The sequence below is a fragment of the Pistacia vera genome, unplaced genomic scaffold (assembly GCF_008641045.1).
Source record: "Pistacia vera cultivar Batoury unplaced genomic scaffold, PisVer_v2 Contig721, whole genome shotgun sequence".
In the NCBI taxonomy this organism is placed as follows: Eukaryota; Viridiplantae; Streptophyta; class Magnoliopsida; order Sapindales; family Anacardiaceae; genus Pistacia; species Pistacia vera.
Genome location: NW_022196581.1, coordinates 175,425 through 191,854, shown reverse-complemented (window position 1 = coordinate 191,854; position 16,430 = coordinate 175,425). Strand labels below are relative to the sequence as shown.

Sequence of the window (16,430 nt, the reverse complement as noted above, 5' to 3'; positions counted from 1 at the left end):
ATTAATATGGGTCTTGTTCAAGTTTTACTAGAAGAAATGATAAGCACAAACTAAGTAATGGAGCTTATATACCTTCCTCCGTAAAAACAAATGGCAACGTTCGATGTTCGCCAATTGCAACCATTTGAGATATTCTTTCTCTTCTTATGTAGACTTATTTTCGAAATTCTCAACTCGATTTCCCTTTTCATCTGGAGTTTATTTGTATTTGTTAATGTTCAAGGTGATTCTAAGAAGGAGCTAGTGATGAAATCAACATTGCTTTGATGAAGTAATGCCTTTGGGTTCCTGGTACATGACAAGTTCATGTCATTTTTGCAGATCAGAGAGTGCAAAAATCCCAATGTCACATCTAGTCTTTAATTAACAGCTTGGTGCAAGAAACAAAGGAGGAAACCCAAAACCATGAATTTGTCTAACAAAGGACTCCCTCAGATAAGGTTTGTGAAGTTATTGCAACTTTTTTTTTTATGGAAAAACATATGTTGGAGGATTCAAGTTTTTATCTAATAAGAATATAGGTAACAAGTTTTTAATCAATTATATTACACATCCTCCAGTTACTATTTACACAAAATAAAGTCAACTCAAAATATCTATATATGTTATCATCACTATTTTTAAATTAATATTATTTAGAAATTTTTTTTGGTTCCGTTATTATTTAGAATGAACAGTAAGGGCATAATTAACCCCAATATGTATTATATTAGTAGTATTCCTGCAAAAAAATGAAAATATTTAAAATCAAGGCAGTTGATCGAAAACTTCGCATGCCCATTAATTCTCATCTTGATAATTGAAAATCACATGCACTAAAACAAAGAGAAAGAAATAAAAAATAAAAAACTCTGGAGTAAACCTAAGGGAAAGTGGCATAAACATGTATGGTTTATTTAAGAATTTGGATAAGAGAGAATAATTATATTTCTAAACATGACTTGGTGAATTTAGAGCCAGGCTCAAATTACTAATTATAAGACAAAAATTACTCCACGTTTCATATTCGATCATAGATCTTAGACCATCAGTTGATATCATTTTTTAGATACGTCATTCTTTTTATTTAATTTTGCATAGAAATTACTAAAATAGAAACAAACATTTTATTAATTAATTTATTTATAATATAGTTGGCAGCCACTTTCTTTTGACTTATGATTTTTCTTATAACTATAACATATAGTATATATATTTGTGCAAGTTATTTTTAAGTAATTACAATTAATAATTATCATAAATAAACAGATAGAAAGATTGGTATTTATTAAAGTTACACATTTGATCTAATTATTGGTCCATATATTTTAAAGTGTGATTGTTTTACATGCAGTCTTATTCAATATGACATAGTATATAAATATTTATTAACATTAAATTATGGCATATATCTTGATAATATAACTACCCAGATGATAACTAAACGCCACGAATAAAAACATTTGCATCTGGGAATTGTAGGATAATTTATTAACATTAAATTGTGGCATACATCTTGATAATATAACTACCCCAGATGATAAGTAAACGCCATGAATAAAAACATTTGCATCTGGGAATTGTAGGATAATTTAAGTAAAGTCACATGGCACCGTTTGCAACTGGGGACGGTAAGTAAATAGGAATTGGATAAGCTAAAGTTAATGAATTATTAAAAAAAAAATTAAGTAATAAGGTAAGCACGACGTAAGTAAAGAATTTTAAAGGGTACTTGGAGATTACTTCTCCATCAATTGGCGAAATCCATGTGCTCAATTCAATTTTTTAACTTGTAAAACATGGCCAACTAACAAATTGACCAATTGAAATTCCCCTGATCTTCACTGCTTCAATATATAAACTGTATATCTCATATTCATCAAGCAAACCCTTCATCTCTTTCTCATTTTCTTCTCCAAATCACAACTTGACATATTTAAACCAGCTACATTGGCCGGAGGTGGTCTGTTTTTTGTGGGGACCAATGGCGATTCCGGGTAGAAGCCGGCTAGGGGGCGGTTTTTGGACCCCATGGTGTGTGGCATTGGCCAGATGACTTGTTTCAAGTAATGTAGTTCAAGTGTATGCTGATGCTTATCCTTACTATTCTCCTCCCCCACTCTCTCCTCTCCACCACCACCTTATGTTTAATTCCCCACCACCACCATCGGCTTCACCACCTCCACATACATTACAAGTCCCCGCCACCCCATCACACGTTTACAATCTCCGCCACCCACCATCTCCTTCACCACCTCCACCCACTATACAAGTCTCCTCCACCTCCCAAGAATCTCCTGCTCCATCTTATGTCTACAAACCCACCACACACTTCACCATCTCCTCCTCCACCACTTATTATTACATGTCTCCACCTCCACCATCTCCTTCGCCCACCTCCACCTATTATTATAAGTCTCCTCTCCACCTAGAAATCTCCTACACCACCTATTATACAATCTCCGCCACCACCATCTCCTTCACCACCTCCACCCTACTACTACAAGTCTCCTCCACCTCCAAGAAATCTCCTGCTCCATCTACTACTACCAATCCCCACCACCACCTTACCATCACTCCTCCACCTCATTACTATTACAAGTCTCCACCTCCACCATCTCCTTCACCACCTCCACCTTACTACTACAAGTCCTCCTCCTCCCCAAGAAATTCCCTCTCCATCTTACTACTATAAATCTCCACCACCACCTTCACCAACTCCTCCACCACATTACTACTACAAGTCTCCACCACCACCTTCAACATCTCCTCCACCTCCATACTACTACAAATCTCCACCACCACCAGCTCCGCACTACTACTACAAATCTCCGCCACCACCATCTCCTTCACCAGCTCCACACTACTACTACAAATATCCACCACCTCCAGTGAAGTCTCCACCAGTGCCAGCACCATATTATCACAAATCTCCACCACCACCTGCTCATAATGTGTCACCGCCATACTACTACAAATCTCTACCGCCACCTGTCCCACACCCACAGCCTCACCCTCGTCATTTGGTAGTCAAAGTGGTAGGAAAAGTTTACTGCTACAGATGCTACGACTGGGAACATCCAGTGAAGTCACACAACAAGAAACATCTCAAAGGTATATATTTGTTTAAACTTATTATTATTAATTCATAAAACTATCTATAAATTTGTTTGATAAATAATATTCAAAATCTGAAATATGATTCAAATTTTTTGAATTGTATGATAATATTTTTAATATTTAAATATGTGTTTGTCATAATATTTTTAACATTTAAATATGTGTTTGAATTAATATGTAAAATTTGTTTTCAGATTAAAAACTATTGAATACTATTGAAACGCTTTTTAATGGTTTTCTAATTTTAGACTAGTTTTTAGGATTTGTATTCGAAAATTGTTTTTGAAGACAATTCCACTGATATCTACCAAACAATTGCATTTTCTTAAGATTTATTGTATCTTTAGTTTTCAAAAAAGAAAAAAAAAAAAAAAAACTGTATTTAAATTATATATCAAACGGAAATATCTTTTACGGACCTTTCAAAATTTTTGTTTGTGTTCTAAGTTTCATCTGATATATATATATTTTTTTTTCTCTTTTTACTTGATTAATATTTAATGCATGGCGTCCATAAAACTATTGAAATTGGCACATATATATTATAGTTAGCATGGTTCATTTTATCTTGTTATTTGCTGTACAAGCTAATTAACGACCAAAGCATTATCAGATATAATTCTGGGATTATATTATATTTAATACAAGAATATAGTTATTATCATAATTTTGACTTGATTTTTTGTGACTAAAATATAGAATAGATTAAATAATGGGCAATTTTACCAAAATTTTGATGTGTCATTTTTATTTTGGCTCATATATGGAACAGGTGCCGTAGTTGAGGTGACATGCGAGGCTGGAGAGAAGAAGATACAGGCATATGGCAAGACCAAGAGCAATGGAAAATACAGCATTACCATTGAAGGTTTTGAATATAGAAAATATGGAGGAAAAGCCTGCAAGGCCAAGCTCTACAAGGCTCCCAAGAATTCACCATGCAACATTCCCACTCAACTACACAATGGTAACAAGGCGGCCAAACTTAGGGTGAAATCAGAGGACAAGCATGAAGTTGTGCTTCAAGCTAAGGCATTTACTTATGCTACTAAGACTCCTTACAAGGGATGTGAGAAATCCAAGCCTAAACCTAAACCAACACCTGCTCCTTATGTCTATAAGTCACCACCTCCACCAACTCCCTCTTATGTCTATAAGTCACCACCTCCACCAGCGCATTCTCCTGCACCGTACTATTACAAGTCTCCGCCACCACCAGTGCATTCTCCTCCACCACCATACTACTATAAGTCACCACCACCTCCTTCACCATCTCCTCCACCGAGTTATTATTACAAGTCCCCACCACCACCAGTACATTCTTCACCAGCTCCACACTACTACTACAAATCACCTCCACCACCAACACATTCCCCACCACCTCCTTACTACTACAAATCCCCACCACCACCATCGCCATCTCCTCCACCTCCCTATTACTACAAATCCCCACCACCACCGTTGCTATCTCCTCCACCTCCATACTACTACAAATCCCCACCACCACTATCTCCTTCACCAGCTCCACACTACTACTACAAATCTCCACCACCACCAGTACATTCCCCACCACCTCCATACTATTACAAATCCCCACCAGCACCCTTGCCATCTCCTCCACCTCCCTACTACTACAAATCCCCACCGCCACCAGTACATTCCCCACCACCTCCTTACTACTACAAATCCCCACCTCCACCGGTACATTCACCGCCACCTCCTTACTTCTACAAGTCCCCTCCACCACCAATACATTCTCCGCCACCTCCATACTACTACAAATCCCCACCTCCACCAGTACATTCCCCACCACCTCCTTACAATTACAAATCACCGCCACCACCCTCACCATCTCCACCACCTCCCTATATCTACAAGTCCCCTCCACCACCTTCACCATCTCCCCCGCCCCCATACTACTACAGCTCTCCTCCACCACCCATAAAGTCACCTCCACCCCCAGTTTACATTTATGCATCTCCACCACCACCACCAACTCATTACTAAGCTTAAACAGCTTAGCCACCTTCATTCAGGATTCAAGTAAGTGTCCTTCACTCTTTTTTAAGCATATCAAACATCTAATCAGAAAGTTTACTCATAACTCATCATTCCTTCACTCTTTTTTAAGCATATCAAACATCTAATCAGAAAGTTTACTCATAACTCATCATTTGGCTGTTTTAAATTGCAGGTTTTGGTTTCAAGAATAAAAAAATTGTTTCAAATTCTCTAGTGGGAATCATACATTTGCTGTTTTTCTGTTGGAGTGCTATACCTCCGTTGATATCTTTTGGAGAAACGAGATCAAAAAGGAAGACTAGAGAAGTAGACAAGATTTTGAAGTGGTTGTTATAATCAACATGCTTTTGTGCATGGATTTCATTTGTTAAATTTAATTAGCTTATTAATATTCTTCAATGTATGTTTCTTTTATTGTGGGAAACTGTTTTTTGGGCCTTCTAGTGAATTTTGCACTAGAGTTAATAAAGGAAGACATTTGTTTACAATTTTTTCTTCCACTACAATGCGATGATGCAACTTCTATAAACTCTGGTAAATTCTAGTATTTGAAGTTTTTAGTGTCATATTGAAATATTTCTGTTATGCCCGAAAAATATAGGGCTAAAGTAGGGTCCAGTCAGCGTGCGAAAGAGTATGGGCACACCATAACCAAGTCACGTGAAGGAAAGGGCGGCCTGCTTCTGTCAGAACAGTAGGTGCGTGCCAGACCAGCCAGAAGCTGCGATGATCTCACGTGTTCAATTCCTGCTCCAAATCGCGCAAATCACTCTAGAAGGTGGGCAATGTGACATAAAGAAGGATTTGCCCTGACACTCCCACCAACTCACAGATTCAATGATCATTACTTCAATTCATCCTACTATAAATTGGAGATGACTCTCTCATTTGCGGGATTGGCCCATTTTTACTCTTGATTAGCTATTCTCTCCTAAGAAAAAGAAAGCATTCTCTCTCTTGTACTGTCACTCAGTGAATCATTTGTAAGTTAGTCCGCTAACGCGATATGACCCCTATCATTAATACAACCATCAGTGAACGTATGATTTGCTACTTTAGCATCTGAACCACTTTAAAATCTCTCCCCATTGCATTTATTATGACTTTTAGTTATATACACGTGTGTTTCCTGGGTCAACTCAGCGCTTCACACGTGCTTTTTCGTTGGTATCAAAATCACGGATCAACAAATCCCATTACTAATTTCTCATAAATTCATCTATAAACTAGGAAAAGAGAACATAATTAGGTCCAAAAATTAACTTTATACATGTTATCGAAAAGTCAAAACGATGTACTAATCATGCTTATATAAAATATGGTTGAATGAGTAAAAAAGTAAAATAAATGAAACACAAAATGATCAAGAATTTGTATGTAAGCTAGCAATTCTTCAAAATATAAAAAGAATAACAGAGACTGCTACTTTGAAAAATATGCCATTTGTAAAATACGAGAACATGTTCCCAAGTATACATATTTGATATTTCGGTTACAACAGAAGCCTTACCTCGTTAGATATCTAAATCATTTTCTTGACTTATTGTCTAGACCCATGAATTTTGACCTTTATAATCTCTTATTTGTGTGATTTGTGAATAGCTTAGTGGTTGAATTCTAGAATATGGTTCTCTTAAGCATTTCTCCTCCACGGACACTGCAAGATTATTTGTTAGTGTGCATTGAAAATCCTTGTAAATTTAAAGCAGTTGCATTTAACTAAAACATTACTCACATGCAGCTGCAACAAAATTACAAGTTTGAGCAATAACCACATCTAAACCATACGAAAAGTTAATCAATTCCAAAGAGTTCATCATTTTATGCATCACACCATCCAAGTCTAAAATCTCCATTTATTTTAGATTCATTGCCATCATCATAGAGTTAATTAGCAAATTGAGCACAATTCTATCAAACATCAGATCTCCATATTGGCATCAGTTCTCCATCATTGTTGGGAATGAGAAACTGCACCAATGTTAAAAAATAAGTTGTTCATAAACAGCGAGTGAAAAAGTTGGTTTCATCCTGGATATATTGCAGCAACTCATACAAGATCTTTTCTGGTTATATACATAATTGAAGAAGAAACCAAACATCCAACCTCACAACATACATGACATTGAGGCCAAAAATGACTCTTCAGAAAAATCTAAATGATATTAGTTTAAAACCCACAATTGCTTTTACCACTCATGCAAAGTCTAAAGCCAGTTGGTTAGGTTGAGGCTGTCATCAACCACCACCCACTTGCCTCTTCCAAGAGTCTTCAACAATCAATTCATCAACTCCCCAATCTTCGTAACTGGAAAGTCATGCAAAATCCATAGAAATGTACATTATTTATGAAGGATATTTTATATGTAATAAAGAACAAATAGAGACAGCACAAAATATTCGTTTCTTGAGAAAGTTCCACTAGCAGTAACTCAAACTAACATTCCATCAATCAAACCATTTTGCTAAAAAAAATAAAAAAGTATTATGAATTAAGGATCTCACCTTCCATCTGGAAGGTAACGACGAATCGTAAATGGGATTTTTCGCTCCCGAAGCTCCTTCATAGCAATCTAAACAGATAGAATGCAACATCTTTAAATTGTAGCATGAAAAAAAAAACATCATATGATATCAGTAGATTAACTAATGAAGTGAAAAGCTCTTATTTAATACATAATACAGAAGAGCAAAATCACGACAATGTTACTGCAGAACAAATGCCTTTATGTCGAAAATGTTGGGACAAAAAATGCATAGCCAAAATTAAAACACTTAATTAAAGAGATACCCTTGTAGTAGGGCCCAACATTTTATTTTATTTATTAAAAGAAAGTGCAAGGGGAGTTAAGAGTCCCAACCAGGTGACAGAAACAGGAAAAGACCTATTAACTAGGTGCAACTACTGTAATTACTGTGGGGCATTGAACATGAGCACTACACTCCAGTTTGAAAATGCTACAAAACAAGATGTAAGCCACAACATTAAGGCAATAATATTGACAGCACAGCCTACAATTTTACGAATGGAAGCACAACTCTGTTAATATAGAATAACTATAAAGAAGCACCATTACAATTAAGTGAATTATGTACCATGACAGATAGTTTACCAATAAAAGTCCATATTTCATTATAAAATCAAAATAAGGAGCAAAAATTGGATGTCTTAGTTATTATTATTATTATTATTATTTTTTTTTTTTTTGGGGGGGGGGGTATGGAATATAAATGGCATATGTAATTCCAATCCACCATTTCATATGTTCATTCTTCATGATCATTTCAACACAGGCCAAATATACGTCCATAAGCAGAGTCTAATTTACACATTCAACTTTTTATGACCAAAAGTATCTTTAAAGCAGTGAATAATTAACAGAACCCTCAAGCGCAGTCCATTATGAGCAAACAGAACACGGTTAACAAGTTAATTGTTAGAATCCAATGGGTGTAACCAGTAGCATCCTAACTGTAGAAAGGAAAAAAATTATAATCATCAACATTTCTTTCAAAGAATCTTACCTCAAGTGGGTCAGTCTCACCCTCCAACTCAACCATCACAGGAGCATTCATGCTGATCAATGAAAAGGAAAACAGATTATTGCTTTGACCCAGAAAATAAAACAAAATATAAATTTATAGTGTTTACAGAAAAATAACAGGGGAATAAAAACCTGATCTGCAGAGCCCTGGTACCCAAGATTCTGGCACGTTCATATTTGGTCATATATTTTGATGTTTTCCGAGCTCCTTCTTTAACTTCCTCATCTTCTTTGTCCTCAGCTTCAATAGGTTCTCCTGTAACATCTTCATTGTTATTGTTCTCTACATCCTCCTCAACTCCTTCCTGTCCAAACACACTCAACCAAAGTTCATGTTAGTTCATTAAAACAGAAAAAGAAACAAAAATTCATCTTGTCTTTTCAGTAAGTAAATCAAACTAACTCCTTACTTCAATCTCAGGCTCCACCGGCTCGTCCTCATATCTGCAACAAAAATTTACTCAATAACCAACTAAAAAGAGAAAAAAACATAAAGCTTATACCTAAAAAATGCATAAACATATGCATTATGTTGTAATAGTTAGTTTAAGAATAAACTGTAAAGATAATCGCAACTTGGACACAATCTAGTATCTACGACATAACACCAACATACCACGTCTGAAAGCAAGTTTTTAAGTTGAACACAGAAACTTTTTTTTTTTTTTTAATTTAAAAAAATAAATAGGAACATACAATCGTTAGTATCTCTAGGTCATGACAAAGATGCCAAAGAGAAATAAAATAAATAAATGAAAAAGCAAATAAAAAGGAGAAGATTGAAACCATAAGTCTACATTATAGAAAAGAGAGGACTAACCCCATATCCACATCATTGTAATCGTCGTCGGCCATGGTGATTCCCAAGTTAGGTTCCGCTTCTGCTTCTGCCCCAAAGCCCTACCCCAAAACAGGGAACAGAGATTTCTTCTTTCAAATGCCTATATAAATTTAAACATTAGAAAAAGAAAAACTAATACTACACACCGGAGACACTCACCGATGAAGACTAGGTTCCCGGTTCCGGAGATTCGAATGTCGACTACTGGTGGTGGTTCAACGTGGCGGTGATGACTGGGAGTTGGCGGCAGCCCAGGCGCAAAAGAGGGAAATTTGTTTCGTTAACAGTGTTAAAAGCAAATTTCAGATTAGGGTTCAGGGTTCTTTCGTTATTTAAGGTAACGGTGGGTTTAATTACAAGATCATCCTTGGAGTTCCTAAAAATCACAAAGGGGACGGCTTTTAACACTTCTGGGAGAATTACAGTACTGCACTTAATGTTTCCGAATTTACATTCGGATGACAACTTTCGCACTTTTTAAACAGACCCTCAAAATTGGGATAAATTGAACCCTCCAAGGTTTGGCCGAAACCAGTAAACCCCCTGAGGTTTCAGTATTAACCCACAAGCCCCTATTGTCAATATTCTCTCGTTAGTTTTTAACAATAAAAAGTAAAATGATTTTAAATTTTTAATGCCCTTGGATTCCATGCCCAACGACCCTACCCCAACCCTTCCAAATCTAACCCATATCCCACGCCATGCACAGTTCAAGTGCACAAACACCATTGATTTCAAAATAATAATAATAATAATAAAATAAACAGATTAACTAGTGAGGAGATGACACAGTGGGTAGGGACTAGGGATGGGCGTGGGCCAGGGACCCGGTCCCCATCCTTGTCCTTGATATTCACTCTCGTGATCATTCCCACCCCATCCCCACTGGTGGGGACAACTCTCATGATCGTCCTCAGCTCATAGGGGATGGGAGTGATCCCATCCCCGTCTCGGCTCAGCCCGATGAATGGGGCTTCACGGGGAAATTCCCCTCGCAGGGATTTTTCCCCCAAACATAATTAAATATATCTATTATTAATCTTAACATAATTTATTAAGTAAATTAATTCATTATTCAATTATATGGATATTTAGGCTTAGTTAGCCTTGTTAATTAATTAATTTTTCATAAAATTAACATAACTAAATTCAATCTTAACATAATTTATTAGGTAAATTGATTACTTATCTAATTGTGAAGGCTTAGTCGGTTAGGCTTAATCAACCCTGTTAATTAATTAATTTTTCATAAAATAAATATATCTATATCTAATCTTAACATAATTTATAAGGTAAATTGATTAATTATTCAATTGTATGGAGGCTTAGGCTTAGTTGGTCCTGTTAATTAATTAATTTTTCATAAAATAAATATATCTATATCTAATCTTAACATAATTTATAAGATAAATTAATTATTCAATTGTATGGAGGCTTGGGTTTAGTTAGCCCTCTTAAGTAATTAATTTTTTCACAAAATTAATATAACTAAATTCAATCTTAATATAATTTATTAGGTAAATTGATAAATTAATTCATAAAACACTATCTCCACTACAACTAATAAAATTAGTCCATTTGTAAAAGGGACAAATCCTATTATCCCAAGTTCCCAACATTGATTAAGTTTAACATCATATTTAATTGATCAATTAATTAATTACAAGTATAATTGAATATATGTAATTTGTAAGTCNACCACCACAAACTCAGCTATAAATCCATCCAAAAACAACCACAAACCCACCCAAAAACCACCACAAACCGCCACAAATCCAGCCGCCTCGGAGCTTATTCCGACAAGGGAGAAAAGGGAAGAAGAAAGAGAGGAGGAGGAGAAGAAGAAGAAGAAGAAGAAAAAGGCTGTGGTGGTGGTTAGGGATGGGGTGGGGTGGGTTTGGAATGGGCTGCGAAGAAGAGAAGGGGAGACGAAGAAGGAGAAGGTCCAAGGGTAATTTGGTAAAAGAACCATATGCCCCTATATCGTCACTAACGACATCCATTTAAGGGTGGGAATCTGGAATTTATGAAACCAGTGGTATCACTTAAGAATTTCAATAAACCTTGGGTGGGAACATGTCGTTTACTCTAATAATAATAATAAAATAAACAGATTAATTAGTGAGGAGATGACACAGTGGGTAGGGATGGGCGCGGGCCCACCCCGTTCCTTCTTCCTTGTCCCCGTCCCTGATATTCACTCCCATGACCATTCTTGGCATGTCCCTACTAGTGGGAACAACTCTCATGACCATCCTCAACCCGTGGGGATGGAATCACTCCCATCCCTATCCTGGCTCGGCCCAATGAACGAGGCTTTGCAGGAAAATTCCCTTGCGGGGATTTTTCCCCCAAACATAATTAAATATATCTATATCTAATCTTAATGTAATTTATTAAGTAAATTGATTAATTATTCAATTGTATGGAGGCTTAGGCTTAGTTAGCCTTGTTAATTAATTAATTTTTCATAAAATTAACATAACTAAATTCAATCTTAACATAATTTACTAGGTAAATTGATTACTTATCTAATTGTATGAATGCTTAGTTGGTTAGGCTTAATCAACCATGATGTATGTGTAGTATTACTCTATCTATAACTAATCTTAACATAATTTATTAGATAAATTAATTAATTATTCAATTGTATGGAGGCTTAGGCTTAGTTAACCCTGTTAATTAATTAATTTTTCACAAAATTAATATAACTAAATTCAATCTTAACATAATTTATTAGGTAAATTGATAAATTAATTCATAAAACACTATCTCCACTACAACTAATAAAATTATTCCATTTGTAAAAGGGACAAATCCCATTATCCCAAGTTCCCAACATTGATTAAGTTTAACATCATATTTAATTGATCAATTAATTAATTACAAGTATAATTGAATGTATGTAATTTGTAAGTCGTTAAGCAATTGTGTATATTCTTATATTGATTTGGTAAATTGTAATAATCTAATCAAATTTATTTTTAGGTCATGTATTAATATTTTGTGAAATTCACCAAGTAATAATACATATATTTAATTATTAGACTCCCTCGTTTAATTTTTTTTTTTTATATAAATTTAATACAAATATTATAAATATTATAAAAGTAAATATTATAAATTTAGATACATGACTTAAAACTATGATTTAAACTTTAACTTTTTATACAATCTCACAAGGAAAAAAAACATAAAATTCTCAATAAAAGAAGGCGGGGCTCCATGGGGGCGGGGTTGAGGGGTCGGGGCGGGTTAGGGATTGCACAATCCCCTCCTCTGGCTTATCCCTGGAGGTGGGGATTTTTTTTAGGACCATCCTCAACCCTATCCTCAATATTTCTAGAGATTCTCTGCCCCATTTGGGCCAGATCCTTACGAGGCCAAGGCAAACACCCATCCCTAACAGTGGGTGGCGATGTGATAGGGTGGAAGTCTAGTGGGCAATCGATGGTGGGTGAGGGTAGGAAAGGAGTGGTGCGGTAGGAAGGGTTAGAAGGGTTAGAAGGGGGAAAGGATAACGTAGGGTGAGGAAGGGCAGAGCGTGGTGTGGTGGAATTGCAATGGGTTTAGGTTGTTAAAGCTTTTCTTTTTTTAATTACCATAATTACAAAAATTTAGTGTCATTTACTCATTTACCACTTTTTCTATTAAAACAAACGATACAGTCCTAATGGTAAGGGATTGTCAGTTAGTTCAGAGTAAACGACTCTTTCCCACCCAAGGTTTGGTCTAACGACACTTTTCCACCCGTCAAGTTTCAAAATGTCACTTTCTCACCTATTAGCTTTCAAAATGACACTTTTCCCACCAACCATTATGTTCAGTTAGGAAAATACATTATGTCACATGGTATAAATCATGTAAAGACAGAAATACCCTTCTCTCTTATTCTTCTCTTTTCTTCTTTTTCATTCACTACCTTTGATTCCAACGACCAAAAAAACAATCACACACAACCACAAACACTTCTAATTTGGCGATCGGAAAAACAATTACACACAACCACAAACACTTCTAAACCAACTTCACTAGTAGATTTCCAACAAACAACTCCAAACAATTACACCCAAATCATCAATAAAGCAAAAAACTCTAAGGAAGGAAGCGGTGATCAGTGGCGTTCGGCGGGCAAACATGATCATGTTTGTTGGGGGTTTTGAAGAGAAAGTTCCGATGGTGTGTTTGGTGGTGTCGGGGTTGATTTCCGATGACAGGATCGACCGAAAAATCTTGGGGTGCGCGAAACAAGCCAATCACGGTGACTAGCGAATGGCGAGCTAAACAAGTGTGGAGTGGTAAGGGTTTTGATGAGGGAGGTGAGGGGAGTATTTTGGTGGAGTCGAGGGAGGTCTATGACAACGGAAACAGGCTGATTTGGCCTAGATCAGCGGGTCGAGGGGTTGGGTTTTTCTGTGGAAAACGGCGTAATTCCGACAGACAATTAGGCTAGGATAAGGCTAAATGGATGAAGAAGTGAAGATTTCCATTAGTTTTGGTGAGAAAACAAATCGAAATCGGTTTGAATCGGCCAGCGGCAATAGCAGTAACATTGTAGCAATTTGAGAGGATTTAGGGTTTTTATATAAGTAATAAAATGACATAAATNAAACACCCATCCCTAACAGTGGGTGGCGATGTGATAGGGTGGAAGTCTAGTGGGCAATAGATGGTGGGTGAGGGTAGGAAAGGAGTGGAGTGGTAGGAAGGGTTAGAAGGGGGAAAGGATAACGTAGGGTGAGGAAGGGCGGAGCATGGTGTGGTGGAATTGCGATGGGTTTAGGTTGTTAAAGCTTTTCTTTTTTTAATTTCCATAATTACAAAAATTTAGTGTCATTTACTCATTTACCACTTTTACTATTAAAACAAACAAAACAGGCCTAATGGTAAGGGATTGTGAGTTAGTTAAGAGTAAACGAATTTTTCCCACCCAAGGTTTGGTCTAACGACACTTTTTCACTCGTCAAGTTTCAAAATGTCACTTTCTCACCTATCAACTTTCAAAACGACACTTTTCCCACCTACTGTTATGTTCCGTTAGGAAAATACATTATGTCACATGATATAAACTGTGTAAAGATAGAAATACCCTTCTCTCTTATTCTTCTCTTTTCTTCTTTTTCATTCACTATCTCTGATTCCAGCAACAGAAAAAACAATCACACACAACCACAAACACTTCTAATTCAGCGACCGGAAAAACAATTTCACACAACCACAAACACTTCTAAACCAACTTCACTAGTCGATTTCCAACAAAACAACTCCAAACAATTACACCCAAATCATCAATAAAGCAAAAAACTCTAAGGAAGGAAGCGGTGATCAGTGGCATTCGGCGAACAAACATGATCGTGTTTGTTAGGGGTTTTGAAAAGAAAGTTCTAGTGGTGTTGATTAACCAAAAAAGCTTGGGGTGTGTGAAACAAGCCAAGCACAGTGACTAGCGAATGGCGAGCTAAGCAAGTGTGGAGTGGTAGGAGTTTTGATGAGGGAGGTGAGGGGAGTATTTTGGTGGAGTCGAGGGAGGTCTACAACACCGGAAACAGGCCAATTTGGCCTGGATCAGTGGGGTGAGGGGTTAGGTTTTTATGTGGAGAACGGCGTAATTCCGACGGACAATTAGGCTAGGATAAGGCTAAATGGATGAAGAAGTGAAGATTTCTATTAGTTTTGGTGAGAAAACAAATCGAAATCAGTTTGAATCGGCCAGCAGCAATGGCGGCAACTAGAGGTGGGCATTTGGGACTGGGCCCAAAAACCTAACCTCAAAACCCAATCCTAGGAGGCCTGGTCCCAAAATAGGACCAGGCCTAAGGAGGAGGGCATGGGCCCTCCACTGGGCCCTCCTCCAAGGCCTGGGCCTGGGCCCAAATTTTATTGGACTTTTTTGTTTAGTCCCCTATAAAATTACATAAAACCTCTTATCAATTATCAAATAAACATAAATTATAAAGGTTAAACTGATATTTTACAAAATTTATAAAAAAAAATAAAAAAATATATTTTACTAACTATTGGTTGCTGCCATCGGTTATATTTTTCCTTTTAACCGTTGGCTGGCAGCCAACGGTTATAATCTATATTATAACCTTTTTTTTTTTTTTTTATTCCACCCTCCCCCCCAAACACTATACTATAAATAACCCTAAAATCTTTCATTTTTTCCACACCAATCAATCTCTCATTCTCTCATTCTCTTAATCTCTCTACTCTAAATCTCCAATCAAATTCTCATTCAATTTATATTTATAATTTATTCATATAATTTATTTATATTATTCAATTTTTTTCTATTTTTCAATATCATCATAATTTCATATTATTATTTAATTTCTTTTCATTTTAATTATTTATTATTTTATCATAAATTTATAATGGATTCCCCAAATGAGTTTTACGTTCCATCCACCTAAGAAATGAAAGGGTTTAATCCATTTTTACCATTTCCTCTAGAGGCAGCAGCTGCAATTCCACAACCACTTTCGGTCGGGACAGGGTGCAGCCAAACATATGCAAGCTACGAGTCAATGGGCACGGGCATAGCCCAACCCCTCCGATCGTCAAAGAGGGTCGTGTCCAATGTATAGCGACATTTCACCAAATCAAAACGGCCAAAGACAAATGGGGAGGGGGAAGAATAGTGTGAGATATGTAATTTCTGTAGAACCATTATTGGCGCTGAGAAGGGGACTTCGATGATGCGACGACACATGGAGAAGAAGCACCCCCAAATAATGTAGTTGTCCGGTACATCTTCAACCGGATCAGGTAGACAAATTCAAACTCAACTTAATTTTAATCCACAATCCTCAACACTCTCAACATGGCAATACAATGCACATGTTGCACGAGAGGAAGTAGCAAGATTCATAGTTGCTACGGACTCTCCCATTTGTTTATCTGAAAATCCTTATTTTATT

The 16,430-nt window shown here is 36.4% G+C and overlaps 1 protein-coding gene and 1 pseudogene across 3 annotated transcripts; one reads left to right on the top strand and one right to left on the bottom strand.

Moving 5' to 3' along the window:
* The first annotated feature begins 1,585 nt into the window (after nt 1-1,585).
* LOC116114731 lies at nt 1,586-6,146 on the top strand (annotated as a pseudogene).
* Nucleotides 6,147-6,961: 815 nt separating this feature from the next.
* Nucleotides 6,962-9,892, bottom strand: LOC116114732 (DNA-directed RNA polymerases II, IV and V subunit 6A). Of its 3 annotated transcripts, none has more exons than XM_031400867.1 (7): nt 9,667-9,892; nt 9,487-9,566; nt 9,077-9,110; nt 8,799-8,971; nt 8,647-8,698; nt 7,627-7,716; nt 6,962-7,429 (listed from the first exon to the last, which is right to left on the bottom strand). In XM_031400867.1, exons 2-7 carry the CDS (start codon nt 9,519-9,521, stop codon nt 7,409-7,411), a joined length of 405 nt encoding a protein of 134 aa, XP_031256727.1. In that variant the 5' UTR covers nt 9,522-9,566; nt 9,667-9,892; the 3' UTR covers nt 6,962-7,408. The 3 variants fall into 3 exon arrangements, with proteins under 3 accessions (XP_031256727.1, XP_031256726.1, XP_031256725.1); XM_031400866.1 differs by having other exon boundaries at nt 7,627-7,694; nt 9,487-9,593; nt 9,667-9,889; XM_031400865.1 differs by having other exon boundaries at nt 7,627-7,694; nt 9,667-9,887.
* Between the last annotated feature and the right edge of the window lie 6,538 nt (nt 9,893-16,430).

What these genes read in the sequence shown, in the direction of transcription:
- LOC116114732 (XM_031400866.1), bottom strand. Translation starts at nt 9,521, where the DNA reads ATGGCCGACGACGATTACAATGATGTGGATATGGG. An exon ending in ACCAGGGCTCTGCAGATCAG is followed by an intron (nt 8,699 to 8,798) that starts GTTTTTATTCCC and finishes TTCATTGATCAG; the next exon opens with CATGAATGCTCCTGTGATGG. An exon ending in CGTTACCTTCCAGATGGAAG is followed by an intron (nt 7,430 to 7,626) that starts GTGAGATCCTTA and finishes ATGACTTTCCAG; the next exon opens with TTACGAAGATTGGGGAGTTG.